At 32.2% G+C, this 19,452-nt stretch overlaps 1 protein-coding gene across 1 annotated transcript; it reads right to left on the reverse strand.

Annotated features, from left to right (window-relative positions):
• Positions 1 to 10,996: 10,996 nt before the first annotated feature.
• Positions 10,997 to 18,813, reverse strand: LOC143081702 (uncharacterized). The gene is made up of 6 exons (XM_076257445.1): positions 18,698 to 18,813; positions 16,790 to 16,946; positions 15,429 to 15,871; positions 13,208 to 13,312; positions 11,988 to 12,091; positions 10,997 to 11,280 (listed from the first exon to the last, which is right to left on the reverse strand). The coding sequence occupies exons 1-6, from the start codon at positions 18,783 to 18,785 to the stop codon at positions 11,089 to 11,091; spliced, it is 1,089 nt and encodes a 362-aa protein (XP_076113560.1). The 5' UTR covers positions 18,786 to 18,813; the 3' UTR covers positions 10,997 to 11,088.
• Between the last annotated feature and the right edge of the window lie 639 nt (positions 18,814 to 19,452).

Below are 19,452 nucleotides of genomic sequence, written 5' to 3' on the forward strand. Positions count from 1 at the left end.
ATATTTGTGTAATACCTTTTGTAAACTTTTGTATATTAAATATTGTTAAATTTTACTATTGATTTGTGTCTTTTGTTGGCTACAATTTAAAGGCGATTTCTGGCCGTAACATTAGTTAATCTATAATAACATGACTTTGTTTTATTCTATACGTGGTTCATTGCTGTATTTAGCATATTTTAATCGTATTCTTTTATTTCAATAGATTTGCACCCAATAAAACTCAATTCTGTATTTTTAATCTATTTCGGTTCATTTTGTGAATTTTTTTCCCAGAATTCTCTATTCTGTAAACACCATACAGATCCTCACTCGTATATGCGTAGATATAAGAAGATGTGAATAAGTGCCAATGAGACAACTTTCATGCAATCCGAGTCGCAGTTTGTAAAAGTAAACCATTATAGGTCTTCAACAAGGAGCCTTGGCTCACACCAAATAACAAGCTATAAGGGGGCACAAAACGAGTAGTGTAAAACCATTCAAACAGAAAAACCAACAGTGTAATCTATATATAAAAAAACGAGAAACACTTATGAACCAAATATACAAACGACAACCACTGAACAACAGTTTCCTGACTCTAACCTCAAACAATAGTGTAACATCATAAAATAGAAAGACACACTATAAAAAATACCAATTGAAATGGCTGAACTCAATCAATAGATATATTAACAAAAACAATTAAACATAAACTGAACGAATAGATTGTAGTTATGACACAATGTAAATACAAAATTATGTAAAACTAAATCAGAGAGACAACTATGACATTAAATAAAATGCTGTTAATACTGTATGATTCTGGATATAGGGAAATAATTCGCAGTTTTTGAAAGAAAATAATTAGAAGAACTTGTTTAGATTTGAAAATCAGAACTGATTATTTTTAGGTTTATTAAATATTGAAAAAGTCATATTTTCCTCAACCATGTTTTATTTTATTGTTTTTTGTGTTTGTGGAAAAATATTTCCATTCAGAACTGTTTTCGAAACAGATATTGCTATCTCTCGTTCATCCTCGTCTTTTTATATATTTGTCACTCAACAACGTGAATCATATTAGATAAGATTACGAGAAAAATGGAAATAATATAAAATATTACCTTGTTCCAAGTAACTTGAAAAACGTTTGGTTTTATTCTTAATAATAAAATTAAACACATACAATTTTTATAATCCTCCTGAACTGTTAAGAACAATTTCATCTTATGTCAGGTTGTAATATTTTTTTCATTTTCAATTGCAGGGTAGTACACAATATTTGGAAACCACCCGTAAACATATGCAGTGCATAAATACACCGAAGCCATCATGTAAATAAATGGTACATGCTAACGCAAACATAATGCCAATAGGTAGTACAAAATATGAGACAACCGTGAAAAGGGACATTGAGTAGGGTGCAGTAACGATTGAAACCAACTTCCGTACATCACCAAATTTCGACAGAACGACGCATAAATGTGTGTCCTTATGTGTATAAGATAGGAAGTAAACATCAACTGTAAGTGTCCATACAAGACGCAAACGCACACCACAAAGTCAACATGTGGTTTAAGGTAGATAATTCTGAAACTTTTTCAAGTAACTTACTCATTGTTGTCATTTGTTCAACAGTATATTTGTCCTTGTCGAGTTTGTCACACATTGGGTAGCGAGATACACATCTTCTTTCCAATAACATTCTCCTTCGTCTTCCTTGAATATAAACAGGTAAATGATTTAACGTAATAATGAGTAGATGTACTATGATCGCCAATAAGACAACTTTCTACAAATACCAAAATATAGTGGAAGTCAGCGTTTATATGCCAATATAAGGACTTCAACAATGAGAAAAAATATCTTGCTACCCTTTTCACACTTCAAAATTTCAATTCCGAGATGGTTAATTCTAAACCTGATGTGACCATAGCACAAAAATTAAATAAAACTTTTTAACTTTGGTTTGTCAGACGTGCTTTTCTGTACACTGTACACTGTACACTGTACGCAAACTCGATATAAGTTGTTTTGAACTGTTTGATATGTTCTACAAATGCTTCCCATCTGAAACTGTTATCAGAGGTTGTCTTAGTGACTACTTCTTCACCACAGTGGGTAGAGCAGTCACTAACTGTAATAGGGGTCCGAGTTTCATTTTTGTAAATAGACTGCAATTGTATGCGACATCATACAAGTGAGAGGTTTAACAAGCTATAAAAACAGGTTTAATCCACCATTTTTTTTCGTAAGCAAATTATGTCCCAAGTCAGGAATATGACAGTTGTTTTCAGATAGTATGACGTTTTGAATTTTCCTTGGAGTTCGGTATTTTTGTTTGTTGTTATTTTACTTTTTTCTTTGTAGTAGGTCGAGTAGCAATTGTCAAGGGAAATTAATCGCTACTATTACAGTTTCGTTGATACTTTGTGGAAATTATACAAATACTAAATACATTTAAGTATTATACAACATTTGTGGTTTTGTGTATAGAAGAGGCATAGTTGGGTTAAGTTTACGTTTGCTAATCCCGATTTGTAAAAACATATATACAGTATTAACGTAATAAATTTTCTACTATTCTAATAAGTAATAAAACGTGAAAACGCATACACATACCTGTAAATAAATCTTTGATAGAATTTCCCCAGGATTTCATGGTATTAACGAAATTATTCAAAATGTTGTTAACTCCAGATAAAGCAGTTCCGAAGTAATTATTGAGATTTGCGATACCCTTTCCAGGATTCATAAATCCTCCCAAAGGATTTCCTAGGGCCTTATTTATTTTATCGCCAACATTTTTAAAATCTTGTCCTAGATTTTTAAATTCGGCGCTCAGTTTGTTCAATTCTGCTTGTCCTGACCTCTCTTACTGATCAGCAATGGTATTTGCAAGGTTTGACAGTTTATTTGCAAATATCCCTGCTTGATCTCCCATCCAATAACCGGAGTTTTGAACCATTCACCAGCGTCCTTCAAAGCCGTCCCCGCGAATGCTATTGCTGTATAAGCACCCGTGGACAACATATTTAACACTACTTTATCTACTGATGGTATACTGAAACATAGTAAAAAAATATGTATAACACTTGGCAACTAAGATTCAATAATGAATTCATCCTTCGCTCGCACATTTCTTTTCTCTTGTTTTTTTTTTTAATTTTAATAAAAATGATATTAGACATTAATGGTTTCTTCGGAATAATCAAGCTGATAACAATTTTGAAGTTAGTCTTTTGTGCAAGTGAACTTTCTCAATTCAATGGATAACCTCAATCTAAAACGAAAGATGACACCCATTTTTGTCACAAAACTTTTGAGCTATGTTGTAATTTTGGTTGAATATATATGGATATGGATTGCAAGACTATTTGTCCAGTATCAAATAATGACACGTGCAATGCCACATATTATAATTTGGATAATACAAATTTACAATTCCTCAGGTATCTACTATTACACTCGGAGTATGAGACAATAAATGAGGGTTTGAATGGGTTTACAGAATAAAGAACAATTGACATGATGTACAGAACTAAGATCAACATTTTAGGAAGAATAGAGAAAAATTTCTTCACTAATTAAAAAGCACATTGAATATGTTGTTTGAAAATGTTGGAATTCTATGAACGTACGAGTTAAATTAGTTTAAAAGCAAACTCTTTTCGACAGTTAATGAGTTTGATGTTTAATGGTATCGAAATTTACGGTGTTATATCTACTTACGATTGGCATAGATCTTGCCGACATGTGCATGATGTGTTACATTCGTCTACAGTATTGTTAATGTTTTCTTCACATCCGTCAATAAGAGACGTACCAAAGCTATTGAATTTAATTTGTCAACTATTTTACCAAGGACTTCTCTTCTTGTCTCAATGTCGACATCTATAACAAATATCAATAAGCCTTTAATGTGTATTTCAATTGTTGTACATACATGGAATACAACACTAGGACAGGTTTATCAAAAATTGTCTAACATAAATATATTTTGAAAATGAAAAATAATAAATTGTATCTAATATTCTGATATAATTAAAGAAAGCATGGTACATTGTTTGAAAAACCCATTACTTAGCTATAATTAAATTCTAAAAACGGTACATTGATTGGTTGGTGTTTCACGCCACTTTCTGTTATTATATCATATCGGTCAGTTTGTTTTGGCAGAGCAAACTGGAGTGCAAGGTGAGAACCAATGATCTTTACAAGGAGGTGGGCATTTTAAAAACTGAATAGTAATTACAAAGTTATTCCATTTGATTAAAAACAAATACAGATTTAAATTGTGCTATGCTGGCTGATGATAAACAATGTACGAACTTAGTTAAATCTAAAACTGTTAAATAAATAAATATTCGCTACTGTTTTCTACTGAAGAATAGCAAGCTAAAAATTATATATAATGACAGAAAGTAATTGATATGAAGTGTTTGAGACAAAACTGTATGAACTTGTTAACACCAAAAATGAAGAAACAGCGCTGATTCACTGTTCTATATGTTGAGTTTATTGATGAATGAGCGTCAACAGAGAGCCATAGTATCTTTAACTTGTAGAAATGTCAAGAAGAACTAAAAATTTATTTCGCCAAATTTTCCTGCTTTAAGTAATTATCTACACGATAATCCGGTTGTTCTTAATCTTATAAGAATATAAACACATAAGATAAAAAGAATAACCTACCTTTTAAACCGGCTTCATTCATGACTTGGACACCACACATCACAAGTGGTGTGACTGTTAGTAGAACCAATGCTGCAATCATTGTCATTTCTTCTTCACAGGGTATGACCTTTTAATTGAATGAAGGCACACTATTTATTCTAAAAAACAGAAAACATGTTTAAAAGTTATTACTAATCAAAAGTTTCCAAACATGGAGGTCGGTGATTTATTGCAAAGTTTAGCCTCAAAGCAGTCTGGTCAGCTTATTTTGATTATGTTAATTGTATGTCGAATTCAGTTATATTTAGATAGACCTACTTCAGTGAAATGACATTATATTATCCCACATGCTTCATCCGACCATAACAACAATTTCATCAATACAAACAAATATACCCTGATGAGTCTTATGTAGACAAAACGCGCGTCTGGCGTATCAAATTATGAGCCTGGTAAATTTACACTACTTTATCGATGCCACTGGAGGTGGACGTTTCGTCTCCCAGGGTATCACCAGCCCAGTAGTCAGCACTTCAGTGTTAATATGAATATCAATGATATTGACATTTCTATAAATTAAATGTTTGCAAAAGTATGAACTAATCGAAATACTGATGATTTTCTTATTCTAGGCATAGCCGTATTTGGCACACCTTTATGGAATTTTGGGTCCTTAATTAATGCTCTTCAACTTTATACTGTTTGGTTGTTTAATTGTGTTGATCTGAGTGTCACTGTTGAGTAGAGGAAACGCGCGTCTGACGTATCAAATTATAAACCTGATACATTTAATAACTATTTGCAACATGAATGAAAGTTCTCATGAATATAAAACAGATTGTACATTGTTGTACCTGTAAAAACTTATTTCAGGCGGAATAGCACATCATAGGTTTTACGGTGATGTTGTTTATTGAGTCCGGAAATGTAAACTAGTATATGCGATCCGGGTACACTTTTCGATCATTTAAAAAATAATAAACTTAAAGGTTACCTATTCAACACAGTTTAACTAGATCTTTGAATATTGTGTTATTGGTTTAAATATTGATTTTGTAATTTCATTTATATTGCAAAACGTTATAGGTTGACTATTAGTTTCGTTCAAGTCAGCTGCTGTTTTTGTGCTTGAATTTTAGTCCTTGGACATATAAAAAAAATGCTGCAGAATGTGTACTCTGCATTTCTGTAGTGCCTTTATCAATTGATAAGATATTTGGTATTCAAAGGTTCTAGTCGGGTTTAATCCACCATTTTCTACATACGAAAATGCCTGTAACAAGTCCGGAGTATGACAGTTGTTTTACATTCGTTTGATGTGTTGTTGCTTTTGATTTTACAATTTGATTACGGACTTTCCGTTTTGAATCTTTCTTTGGAGCTCGATATTTTTGTTGTTCTACTTTTCATTATAAACCACTGCTCGGCTCCGATTTTTGCTCTCATAGAGCGATTAGTGTTCCTTTGATATAGAAAATCATTTTTAATTATAAGCTTAAAGAGTAAATCCCTGGATGCTTTAGGAGTTGGATTATCAGCACTTGTTGATAATATCCGCATCTTTATAGATATTCAGACCAAAATAATGATTTAAGATCATGACAATTTGTCGTCACTTAAGGTAGCACAATACAAAAAATGTTTCACTCCTAATCAGACAACTATAAACTGATGTAATTCATTTCATCCTTCTTTATATTTCATAAATGAGGTACCAAAAGAAAGAAGAAAGATTAATCTTTCAAATTGTGATAATTTCATTATGACATAATTATTACATAATGAATTAGTATGTAATTAGTTGCTATATTGTGATGTACACACTTGAATGAATTTAGCGTCTTTGTTCTTCATAGCATCCCAAAATATTTTATCGATTCTTGTACAACACAGCTTGACCTCCAAAACTGTGTCTCAGATCTGCAAAATATCAATAGAATAAATTTTATACCCAATTGAATTTAGTGGTCTCTTATGAATTGTTGTTGCAAACTTCATTAAAGATTTATGAGAGAATGAAGTACAATAGGAAAAATTGAGACAGTTTTGGAGGTCAAACTGTGTTGTGCAAGAATCTATAAAAAACAATTGGGATGCTATGAATAACAAATAAGCTAAATTCATTCAAGTATGGACATCACAATATGGCAACTAACTACATAACAATTAATTATGTAATAATTATGTTATAATGAAATTATCACAATTTGGAAGATGAATCCTTCTTCTTTCTTTTGGTGACTCATTTATAAAATTTAAAGAAAGATGAGTGGAATTACATCAGTTTTAAGATGTCTGATTGGGGATGAAAAATCTTTGTATTGTGCTACCTTAAAGAATACCAATAACAATTGGTATGCTTGTCTGATATAATTGTAAACTCGTACAATGTAAACGTTACAACTGGTAGGGAAAATGTATACAAAACCAAACGAATGCCTTCTTCTGTAATGTGTTTCTATGCATTTACGCTGTGGCTCAAATTATTATGTTTTCACAATATTTTGACTCAAAAGAATGGGTTCATAACATATGATTTTGAGCTTCTAACGTTTTTTGGAAAGTTTTTTGTGCTTATAACCCGTTTTTGTTCAAATCACTAGAGAAATTACTGTCGACTAACCCATGGCTGCGACATAGAATACTCGCCTTAGGAGCTTAAAATTTACCCTGAGAAATAATACATAAACATTAACACGGAACGTTTGAGGAGGCATTATAAATAGATTCCAAACCACCTGATTTCAAAGAGCACCTATAGTGTGTATCTTTTTTGCACAATCCTTGTGTTCTACAGTATATAAACTCATCAATAATTCTAGACTTATAATGCTTACTACAGACGCGCGTTTTGTCTACAAAAGAATTATCAGACATGTTTGCTCATGTTGCAAGTCAATAATGCTGAAAATGAATATAGCCCGATTACATTATGCATTGTAATGTGAACGAACACGAGCATTTTAGAGAATATGTTGGGCTTTTACTTCTGAGTACATATAATAATTGAAAATGGAAACGGAGAATGTGTAAAAGAGACAACAACCCGACCCGATGACCAAAGAGCAGAAACTATCAAAAGGGCACCAATGGGTCTTCAAGTCAGCGAGATAATCACACACTTGAGCTGGTCCATAAATAATCAGGTATACTAGTTCAGCAACATGGAAGTCACATAAACTCCGAAACATATAAATGAACCAGATTTAAAAATAGAACAACATACATACATGTTAGTAACAGAGGTTCCTTACTTGTACATGCGCAAACATGGGGCTTGGTTAACATGTTTTGTGTGATCTCAAGCCTCCCCGAGACCTCTAGAAAATGTGAAATAAACAAATCTACAACACAGTACAGTAAAACTCATTTAAAGGAAGTCCGATATTAGAATAGGAACAGAATAAACTACGCAAAATAACATTGATCAACATAAAAGATCCTAAAACATAAACTACTTCACCACAAAATATGTATTGTATGTTTAGTTTTTTTTACTTCAAAAGATTTTTGAAATTGCATTGCACTTTGTTTTATTTTGTACCATGATATTCTTTAGAATAAAAGACTACATACTTATATAATATCCTTTTCCTTTTTTCATAAATTTCTTAGCCACCAAGTTCAAATTTTATAATATGATCATTTTTCAAACCGGAAACTGAATTTTAAAATTCACTGTTAGCAAATTAACAACAACTTTACTTTGTACATATGCAGGATAACATTCTATTACATACTAGTAATTCATTCAAAAGTGACAAGTAGTTTGTACTACAAGTTTATTCTGAATAAAATCTCAATTAGAAATAAATCTTATTTCAGGAAGACTATCGTAGTTAACATGCCCCGAATGTCGAACGTCCTTGTTATGTTCCTAAAGGTGAAAATATAATGTTAAAATCAATCACTCTAGGACAGGCTTAAGTCATGTATTTGTCCTTAATTTCTTAATTAAAAGTTAACATGCATACATGGTGGTCTTGTATAGGTTCTACAACTGTTGAAACGTGCTTCAATAATACTCGAAGGAATATTTGAATGAAAAAAATGGATCTAAATTGATGTATTTCATCTTATTCTTTTTATGAAAAAACTTTACATATTATTACGATACAGTCTCGGGTTTTGCTGATAACACACTTTCCACAACACACAACATACAAAATTTAAGACTAATAAGCAACACGAACCACACCAAAATTAGGGTGATATCAGATGCTCCGTAAGGGTAAGCAGACATGTGGCACCCGTTGTGTTGCTCATGTTAATACAAACCCGGTGAGTAGTCTAATTTGGAAGGTCACATTCGTAAAAAGAGAACGGGATTGCAATTAAGACACAAGGAACATATCCGATATCATCTGTGAAACGGAGATTTTTATGACGGTCATCCAACTCGTGATGGCGTCCGTAAAATCCACGAAGGATTTATTTCAACATCAACATTTGGAACTTATGGTTTAAAAGCGTCCTTGTGAGCAGCAACCCTCTATCAAGGAAATCATGACAGGAAGTACAAGCTCGGGAATATCGTATCAATTGGAAGATATATATTCAGCATACAGTCGCTGCTGGAATGTTGCTACATAGTAATGGAAAGTTCACAATTGGGGAGCTGAAATCATTTCTTTTGTCGTAAAGTTTTGTTTTCAAGGAATTCCTGTATGAAGTCAGCCTCACATAAATAAAGGATCAAGTCGACAAGGAGAGGGGCACAATTGGTTTCCATGGGAATACCGATAGTTTGTTAAAAAACACGTCCTCCAAACATAACAAATATGTTGTCAAAATAAAAAATCTTGATATTTTCAGTTTCAAAGAATTTTTGTTTGAATCAGAGTGAATTTTTACAAATCAGGACATAACCCTCTCTTCCAATAGGTCTCAATCTTATTCCGATTTTTTTTTTTTTTTTTTTGTCTTTTTTTATAACTTATCAAACATATAATTGTCAAAATCATGAAAATTTGTTTATCAAAATTGCGTTCTAAAAAATCTGTCTATTAAAATTACTTTCTGTTGGGTTGGTTGCTGTCTCATGGTCTCATTTTAATTTGTATATGATCATATGCGAATAATTGTAAAAGAATGAGACAAGTCCATGATACGCTTGATGTTTCTTTTGAGTCTGACTGTATGCTGTCTGTATATTTGTTTTAATAACTTTAAACAGAGACATATAATACTTCTATAATTATATGTCTCTGGTTTAAACATGTTTAGTACTGACTAAAAATAAACACAAAATATGTACTTCGTGACTTGTAAAATAATATTCCACTTTTGTTCAGGCGATTATAGTTATCATCTCTCTTTTATCAATAATAAAATACATTATGAATTATGTATTCATTATTTGTGATTCTCCTGCCTGTGGAATGTTCGTGACATCATAGACAATGTTCTGTGTATATCAATCATCGGCGAGAAAACAGGCAGTTGTGAATCATAGAAAACAATCAAATGACCGCTTCAATCATTCCTACCCATAAATTTAACAAATCAATAATGCAATTTGAAAGGCATATGATATACGATGAAAACATTTATAAGCAATGACATTTTAGTCATTTAATAAAAATTGAGAATGGAAACGGGGAATGTTTCAATGAGAGAAAACACCTATTAAGAATGGAAAACCACCCAAGGACACCAATAGGTCTTCAACACAGCGAGAAATCCTGCATCTGGAGACGGGCTACAGTTGGCCCCTAACCAGAAAATGGACGTCACACTTAACCCCAAAACATATAATTGAATAGAAATCAAATAAAAGATACAAGAATTATCATGGCCAGAGGTTCCTGACTTGGGACATGCGCAAAAGTGCGGCGGATGAAATGTTTTGTGCGATTTCAACCCTAGTCCTATACCTTTTTCAGGAAACAGAAATACTTCATTCAAATTATGTTTAAGTACAGAATTGTGTCAGTAGTAATGATAATTGATAGTCACAATCTATTTAAATCCGTTACTACTTTTTGTAAAGATCAGGAAATTTGCATTTGTTAAAAGATTCTCTAGTTAGGATTTGAATGCTATCAGTAAAAGCAGTTTTGTTTTCAACCAGTAATAATAAGTACATAAAAATATACCGAACTCTACGATAAATTGTGAAAAGTGAAAGTCCATAAAATCTGACAAACTGAAAAGCCATCAATCAATTGTACAAATGAAAAATAGCCCCATTTTTACTTGGTTCAAGTATTTCCCAAAGAAAATGTTGGGTTAAACCTGGCAAAAGTCTGACATGTCACAGACACAAGGCGTGTGACTAACTTCTTTTTAAAATCATTTCAAGATGTGGGCATGAAATCATGAAATGAAGACATCAGTGACTACGTTTATTGCATCAAAAATTAAAAGAGTTCAGAAGATACTTAGATAAAATATCTGCCATCGATCTAATATCTAATTGAATGACTAAGTCGTACTACGTGCATCAAATATTTTTGTAAAATATTCGGAGGCAATTCCAATTCCAGTTTCGGTGTTGTTACCAATGTTAAGGATCTGTCCATACTTCTTTCTGTCTCCATCAGCTGTTTCATAATGTGAAGTACTAAATACGACTGCTCCATTAACGAACTGAACTGATGCTGTATCGTAATCAACCTAAAAAATGTGAGGCGAATACCAAAATTAAATCAACGGATAAGAAATCCATGAGAAATAAATAGAAAGGAATAAAATTACAATATTATCATATTAAATAGCAAAGAAACCTGATGTTGAAACAATACGAACTAGATATCTTGGTCTGGTTGTCCTTCTCCTGGGTTATCTTAATTTTATATCCATTGGTTCTTTTCTATCTTTCATTTAACATTTTCACGAACAGCATATAACAGTTGCTTTTTTTGTGTGTGTTTTTTCCCCATGGTGTCGTATAAATTTTCGAATGATAACTGTTTATTGTGTCTTAGACCTAGTCTCCTTTTAAATGCAATTTGTTTTTAACTTGGGACAATAAAATGTAATTATAAAGATAAACTGAACAAGCAACAGTTGCATCAGAAAAATATATTGAGTGTCTCTTCGGTATATTCCGTTTTTTTTTTAATATGGTATATTGAGCTACTATTGAGAAAAAAAAGGTTGAAAATACCAGTTAAGAGTCAACCAAATTTTATAATCTGAAGAAAAATAACTATTTGACGGACAAAATTTAAAAAAAACGAGGAAAAGTAAAAAAATATTTTCGAAACTCTTCATAAAAACTAGTTTGAGCAACAGGAACTCCATAAAAATATGGGAATTTCAAGACCTCCTTAACTGTAGTCCTGTACCACGTATATAGAGAAATATGTTAAGAATATTACCTTTGTAACGATAGAATTATCAATTGTATCATTGAATGTAGTTTTAAGCCATGCGATATCAGATATAGCAGTATTCTGGCTGGACACAGTTGTTTGCCCGCAAACTATAGATAAAATAATACAAAGTTAAATAAGAAATTAATTAAATGAATACATCAATTTTGCATTACTTATCTTAAAAGAGAATCTGGATATAGGTATTTCATTTCTGTTCACGGCATTGTTCTCGTTCATAAAAAAAATAGTGTTTTTTTTTCTGTACAATTCTGAAAATATTCATTATTTCCTAATCAATGTTTCATATTATAGATTTTTTAATTTGCGGAAAAATATCCCAATTCAAAACTGTTTAACTATTGTTATCTCTCGTTCATCTTCGGGTTTTTTTTTTTTTGGCAGGTTTTGCTAGTTAAAAAACTGGGTTCAAGCCACCATTTTCTTTTAAATGTCCTGTACCAAATCAAGAATATGGTAGTTGATATAACAAAAAGTCGTTTATATGTGTATTGACGTTTGTTTTTTGTTGCTCTTCAGTGTTTCTGATTTGTTTTCACTCAATTGATTTATGACTTTTTAACACCTGTATACTGCTGTTGCCTTTATTTGGGTGAGGTTCGATCGTGTTAATCTATTTCGGAGGTTGTATCGTTGTGTGGACTAGCCTGTCGTCCTGATAGATGTTTGAAACAAACCAAACGTATAGGATAGGATTACGAGTAAAACTGGAAGTTATATAGAATATTATCTTGTTCAAAGTAACAGGAAAACGTTTGGTGTTCAGTCATTTCAATATGTAAAATACAATTAAACATAAACATTTTTTTACAATTCAAATTCCTCGTGAACTTTTAAAAACAATGCAGCTATGTAAAGCTGTAATATTTTTTCAATTCTAAGGGTAGGGTGGAACATAATGTATAGGTTCTACCTGCACACCTATGTCGTGCACATAAAGGATGAGTCTATCATCTACACAAATGGTACATGTTGATACAAACATAAGGCCAATAGGAAATACACTGTCAAAAATGACATTGAGTAGGGGCAATAACATTCGAAACTAATTTACTTACATCGACAAATTTCGACAGACCAACAAATAGAATGAGTACTTATGTATAAAAGATAGGGAGTAAACATCTACTAGAAATTGTCTAAATAAGACGCAAATGACCACCAAGAAGTCAACATGTGGTTTAAGGTGGATTAACTTAACTTACTCATTGTTGTCATTTGTTCAACAGTATATTTGTCCTTGTCGAGTTTGTCACACATTGGGCAGCTAGATACGCATCTTCTTTCCAGTAACATTCTTCTTCGTCTTCCTTGAATATAAACAGGTAAATGTTTTAACGTAAAAATGAGTAGATGTACTATGATTGCCAATAAGACAACTTTTTACAAATACCAAAATATAGTAGTAGTAAGCATTTATATGCCAATATAAGGCTTTCAACAATGAGACCATTTTTCTTGTTATCTTTTTCACCCTTCAAAATTTCCATTGTCAGATGGTTAGTTCTAAACCTGATTTGATATATGTTTCGTTCCCAAGGGTATCACCAACCCAGTAGTCAAGGTGTTGACATGAATATCAGTAATGTGGTCAATTTTTACAAATGTTCTGTTTACAAAACTTTGAATTTTTCGAAAAACTAAGGATTTTTTTTATCCCAGACATAGATTACCTTAGCCGTATTTGGCACAACTTTTTGGAATTTTGGATTCTCAATGCTCTTCAACTTTTTACTTGTTTGGCTTAATTAATGTTTTGATATGAGCGTCACTGATGAGTCTTATGTAGACGAAACGCGCGTCTGGCGTATTAAATTAAAATCCTGGTATCTTTGATAACTATTGACCAAAGCACAAAAAATGAAATAGAACTTTTAAAATTTGTTTTTTTAGACGTGCTTTTCTGTACACTGTACGCAAGCTCGATGTAAAATTACGAATGGAAATGGGGAATGTGCCAAAGAGACAACAACCCGACCATAGAAAAAAAACAACAGCAGAAGGTCACCAACAGGTCTTCAATGTAGCGAGAAATTCCCGCACCCGGAGGCGTCCTTCAGCTGGCCCCTAAACAAATATATACTAGTTCAGTGATAATGAACGCCATACTAATTTCCAAATTGTACACAAGAAACAAAAATTAAAATAATACAAGACTAACAAAGGCCAGAGGCTCCTGACTTGGGACAGGCGCAAAAATGCGGCGGGGTTAAACATGTTTGTGAGATCTCAACCCTCCCCCTATACCTCTAGCCAATGTAGAAAAGTAAACGCATAACAATACGCACATTAAAATTCAGTCCAAGAGAAGTCCGAGTCTGATGTCAGAAGATGTAACCAAAGAAAATAAACAAAATGACAATAATACATAAATAACAACAGACTACTAGCAGTTAACTGACATGCCAGCTCCAGACTTCAATTAAACTGACTGAAAGATTATGATTTCATCATATGAACATCAGGCACAATCCTTCCCGTTAGGGGTTTAGTATCATACCATCATAACATATATGAGAAGAACATAACCCGTGTCATGCCAACAATTAAGTTGTTTTGAACTGTTTAATATGTTATACAAATGCTTCCCATCTAAAACTGTTATCAGATGGTGTCTAAGTGACTACTACTTCACCACAGTGGTTAGAGCAGTCACTTACTGTAATAGGGGTCCCACTTTCATTGTTGTAAATATACTGCGATTTTATGCGACATCATACAAGTGAGAGGTTTCATATGCTATAAAACCAGGTTAAATCAACCATTTGTTTTCGTAAGAAAATTCTGTACCAAGTCAGGAATATGACAATTGTTTTCAAATAGTATGACGTGTTTGAGCTTTGATATTGCCTTTTAATCGAAAAATTTCCGTTTTGAATTTTCCTTGTGGAGTTCGGGATTTTTGTTTGTTTTTTATTTTACTTTTTTCTTTGCAGTAGGTCCAGTAGTAATTTTTTAAGGGAAATTAATCGCTGCTAATACAGTTTCTTTGATACTTTGTGGAAATTATACAAATACTAAATACATTTATTATATAACCCACCATTTTTATCTCAAAATGCCCTGTACCAAGTCAGGGAAATGGCCATTGTTATATTATAGTTCGTTTCTGTGTGCGTTACATTTTAATGTTGTGTTTCTGTTGTGTCGTCTTGTGTTCTCTTATATTTGATGCGTTTCCCTCAGTTTAATTTTGTAACTCGGATTTGTTTTTTCTCTATAGATTTATGAATTTCGAACAGGGGTATACTACTGTTGTCTTTATTTATGTAATATTTGTTGTTTTGTGTATCGAGAAGCATAGTTGGATTTAGTTTGCGTTAGCTAAAGGCGATTTGTAAATATATATATATATATATACATTATCAAAGTAATATTGTTCTACTATTGCAATAACTAATAAAAAGTAAAAACTCATACACATACCCGTAAATATGTTTTTGATAGAATTTCCCCAGGATTTCATGGTGTTAACAAAATCATCCAAAAGGTTATTAACTCCAGATAAGGCAGTTCCGATGTAATTGTCCAGATTTGCGATACCCTTTCCAAGATTCATAAATCCTCCTAAAGGATTTCCTAGGGCCTTATTTATTTTATCGCCAACATTTTTAAAATCTTGTCCTAGATTTTTAAATCCGGCGCTCAGTTTGTTCAACTCTGCTTGCCCTGACCTCTCTAACTGATCAGCAATGGTATTTGCCAGGTTTGAGAGTTTATTTGCAAATATCCCTGCTTGATCTCCCATCCAATCACCGGAGTTTTTGAACCATTTACCAGCGTCCTCTAAAGCTGTTCCTGCGAATGCTATTGCTGTATTAGCACCCGTGGACAACATATATAACACTACTTTATCTACTGATGGTGTACTGAAACATTTGGTAAAAAATATATATAACACCTGGCAACTAAGATTCAATAATGAATTTATCCTTCGCTCGCACATTTCTTTTCTCTATTTTTTTTATAAAAATTATTTAAGACAATTTTTTTTATAAAAATTATTTAAGACAATTTTTTTTATAAAAATTATTGAAGACATTAATGGTTTCTTCGGAATAATCAAGCTGGTAACAATTTTGAAGTAAGTCTTTTAGGCAAGTGAACTTTCTCAATTCAATGGAAAATACCTTGATCTAAAATTGCCAAAATGTATAAAAGAGGGACGAAAGATAACAAAGGGACAGTAAAACTCATAAATTTAAAACAAACTGACAACGCCATGGCTAAAAATGAAAAAGACAAACAAACAACAGCACACATGCCACAACACAGAAAACTAAGGAATAAACAACACGAACCCCATAAAAAACTAGGGGTGATCTCAGGTGCTCCGGAAGGGTAAGCAGATCCTGCTCCACATGTGGCACCCTTAACATCTTATAACATCTTAGTGCGTTTTTTATATTTGTTACGAAATTTTAAGGAAATTCCAGTATCAAATAATGACACGTACAATGCCACATATTATAATTTGGATAATACAAATTAACAGTTCAGCAGGAATCGACCATGACACTTCAGTATGAGACAATAAATGAGGGTTTGAATGGGGTTTACAGAATAAAGAATAATTAACATAATGTACAGAACTAAGATCAACATTTTAGGAAGAATAGAGAAAAATTGCTTCACAAAATTAGAAAATGCATAATTGAATGTTGTTTGAAAATGTTGGAATTATATGAACGTATACGATTAAAATTAGTTATAAAAGTAAATCTCTTCGACAGTTAATGGGTTCGATATTTAATGGTACCGAAATTTAAGATGTTATATCTACTTACGGTTGGCATAGATCTTGCCGGCATGTGTTACATTCGTCTACAGTATTGTTAATTTTTTCTTCACATCCGTCAATAAGAGACCTTTGTACCAAAGCTATTGAATTTAATTTGTCAACGATTTTACCAAGGACTTCTCTTCTTGTCTCAATGTCGACATCTATAAAAAATTTCAATAAGCCTTTAATGTGTATTTCAATTGCTGTACAAGCGTGGAATACAAAACAGTAAATCTAGGACAGGTTTATCAAATTTTTTTTAAAGTAACATCATTACTGAAAAATCAAATATTCTAATATTGTGGTAAGCATGGTACAGTCCAGGCGATTATTGTTATTCGTAATATTCCTCAAACTTGTAATATTACGACAAATAGTAACATTACAGCTTTGTGTAATATAAGCCTATATTACCAAAAATCGTAATAATCAATTTAACAAATATTTGTAATATACGATTAAATGGCTGTTTCGTAAATGTCGACGTGTCTTACCATGACAAGTAGTCTCTCTAAAAGAAATACATATGGTAATCATTTTTACATATGCAGAAAATAAATAATCGCCTGGACTGTGTAACATTGGGCGTAAAGACCAGTATTTAGCCAAAATTAAATTCGAATACGATTAATTGAATGATTAATTGGTGTTTGACGCCACTTTATAATTATCTTTATTATGTCAAACCTTTGCAATTACAATCACTACAAACCAGTAAAAGTCTGAAATGGCCTATATCTGTACTAGACTGTACTGATTTTTACTCGACCAGTTCGAATTGGTCTGAAATTTACTTGATAATACTTGACTGTAGTCTGAACCATACTTAACAGTCTGAATTTGTACTTGACCAGTTCTTAACCATTTTATACGAGTCTGAACCATGCTCGACCTAGTCTGAACCTTACTCGACCTAGTCTGAACCGTACTTGACCTAGTCTGAACCATATTCGACCTAGTCTGAACCATACTCGACCAAGTCTTAACCAATCTAGACCTATTCTTTGTATCTATCAACTGAATTTGATCAATTTAGGAAATCTTTTTATTAAAAATGAAATTTGAACAACAACTTGATATTAAAAATGTATTAAATATAGTATTGAAATTAAAATTTCACAATAATCAATCATAATATAACTTCAACACAATATTAATCTACACTTACATAATAATATACATCAACTTTAAAATACAAATAAATACAAATAAAACAAGTTGATCAAATAATCTAAAAAATGAATTGTTCAGACTGGGGTCGAGTAATGTCAAGTAAAAGTCAGACTAATAGTATTTAGCCAAGAGCACACACTTTCAGATATTTACTTGCGTCCAGTCTGTATTGGCAGGGAGTGCAGGTAGACAAGTACCGATATTTAGAAGGAAAACTGACAATTCAAAAAAGAATAATAATCACATTATTATTCATTTGAAACAAATTCAGATTTAAACTGTCATATGCTGACTGATGCAAGGGGAACTGCAATTAATTTAAAAACAGTTATTTAATATTCAATCCTATTTTATACAGAAGAATAGCCGTATTTGGCACATCTTTATGAAATTGTGGGTCCTTAATCAATGCTCTTCAACTTTATTCTGTTTGGTTTTATAAAAATTATATATAATGACAGAAAGTGATTGATATGAAGTTTTTTTTAGACAAAATTGTTTGAACCTGCTAATACCAAAAATGAAGAAACAGCGCTGATTTACTGATCTATATGTTGAGTTTAATGATGAATGAGCGTCAACAGAGAGCAATAGTACCTTTAACTTGTAGAAATGTCAACAAGAACTAAATATTTTTTTTCGACCAATTTTCCTGTCTAAAGTAATTAATCTACACGATAATCCGGTTGTTCTTAATCTTATAAGAATATAAACACATAAGACTAAAAGAATAACCTACCTTTTAAACCGGCTTCATTCATGACTTGGACACCACACATCACAAGTGGTGTGACTGTTAGTAGAATCAATGCTGCAATCATTGTCATTTCTTCTTCTCAGGGTATGACTTTTTCTAGAATGAAGGCACACTATTTATACTAAAAACAGAAAACATGTTGTTTGAAAAAAGTCATTAATAATCAAAAGTTTCCAAACATGGAGGTCGGTGATTTATTGCAAAGTTTAGCCTCAAAGCAGTCTGGTCAGCTAATTTTGAATATGTTATGCAAATATATTTGGAATGATGACTAGCCTGAGGAAAACGTGTGTTTGGGGGTTGATTTTTTTCAAAATATGTTTTCTATATATGAATATTTATTCTGCTTTGTTGTTGTCGTTGATTTCTGGGTTATGCATGTTAATAGTACATTTTGTATGTCAAATTATAATGATATATTTACTTCAGTTAAATGACAACATATAACATTCCAGATGCTACATCCAACCACAAACACAATTTCATCAATACAAACACCCCCCAAAAAACACGAACGTTGTCCAAATAAGTTTAAACTCGTACAATGTAATAACTACATAGGGGTGGATCCACTCATGTTTGAAAGGAGGTTTCCCAACCAAGAATAAAAAGAGGGTTCCAACTATATGTCCCAATTCAAAGGCATCGAATGTCACAAAAAGACCCCTGGATACGGGGCGCCGAATGGGACTTGAACTTTTTGTCATCAAAATCAATTGTGTGAACACAAAATTCAA

The sequence above is a fragment of the Mytilus galloprovincialis genome, chromosome 7 (assembly GCF_965363235.1).
Source record: "Mytilus galloprovincialis chromosome 7, xbMytGall1.hap1.1, whole genome shotgun sequence".
Lineage (NCBI taxonomy): Eukaryota > Metazoa > Mollusca > Bivalvia > Mytilida > Mytilidae > Mytilus > Mytilus galloprovincialis.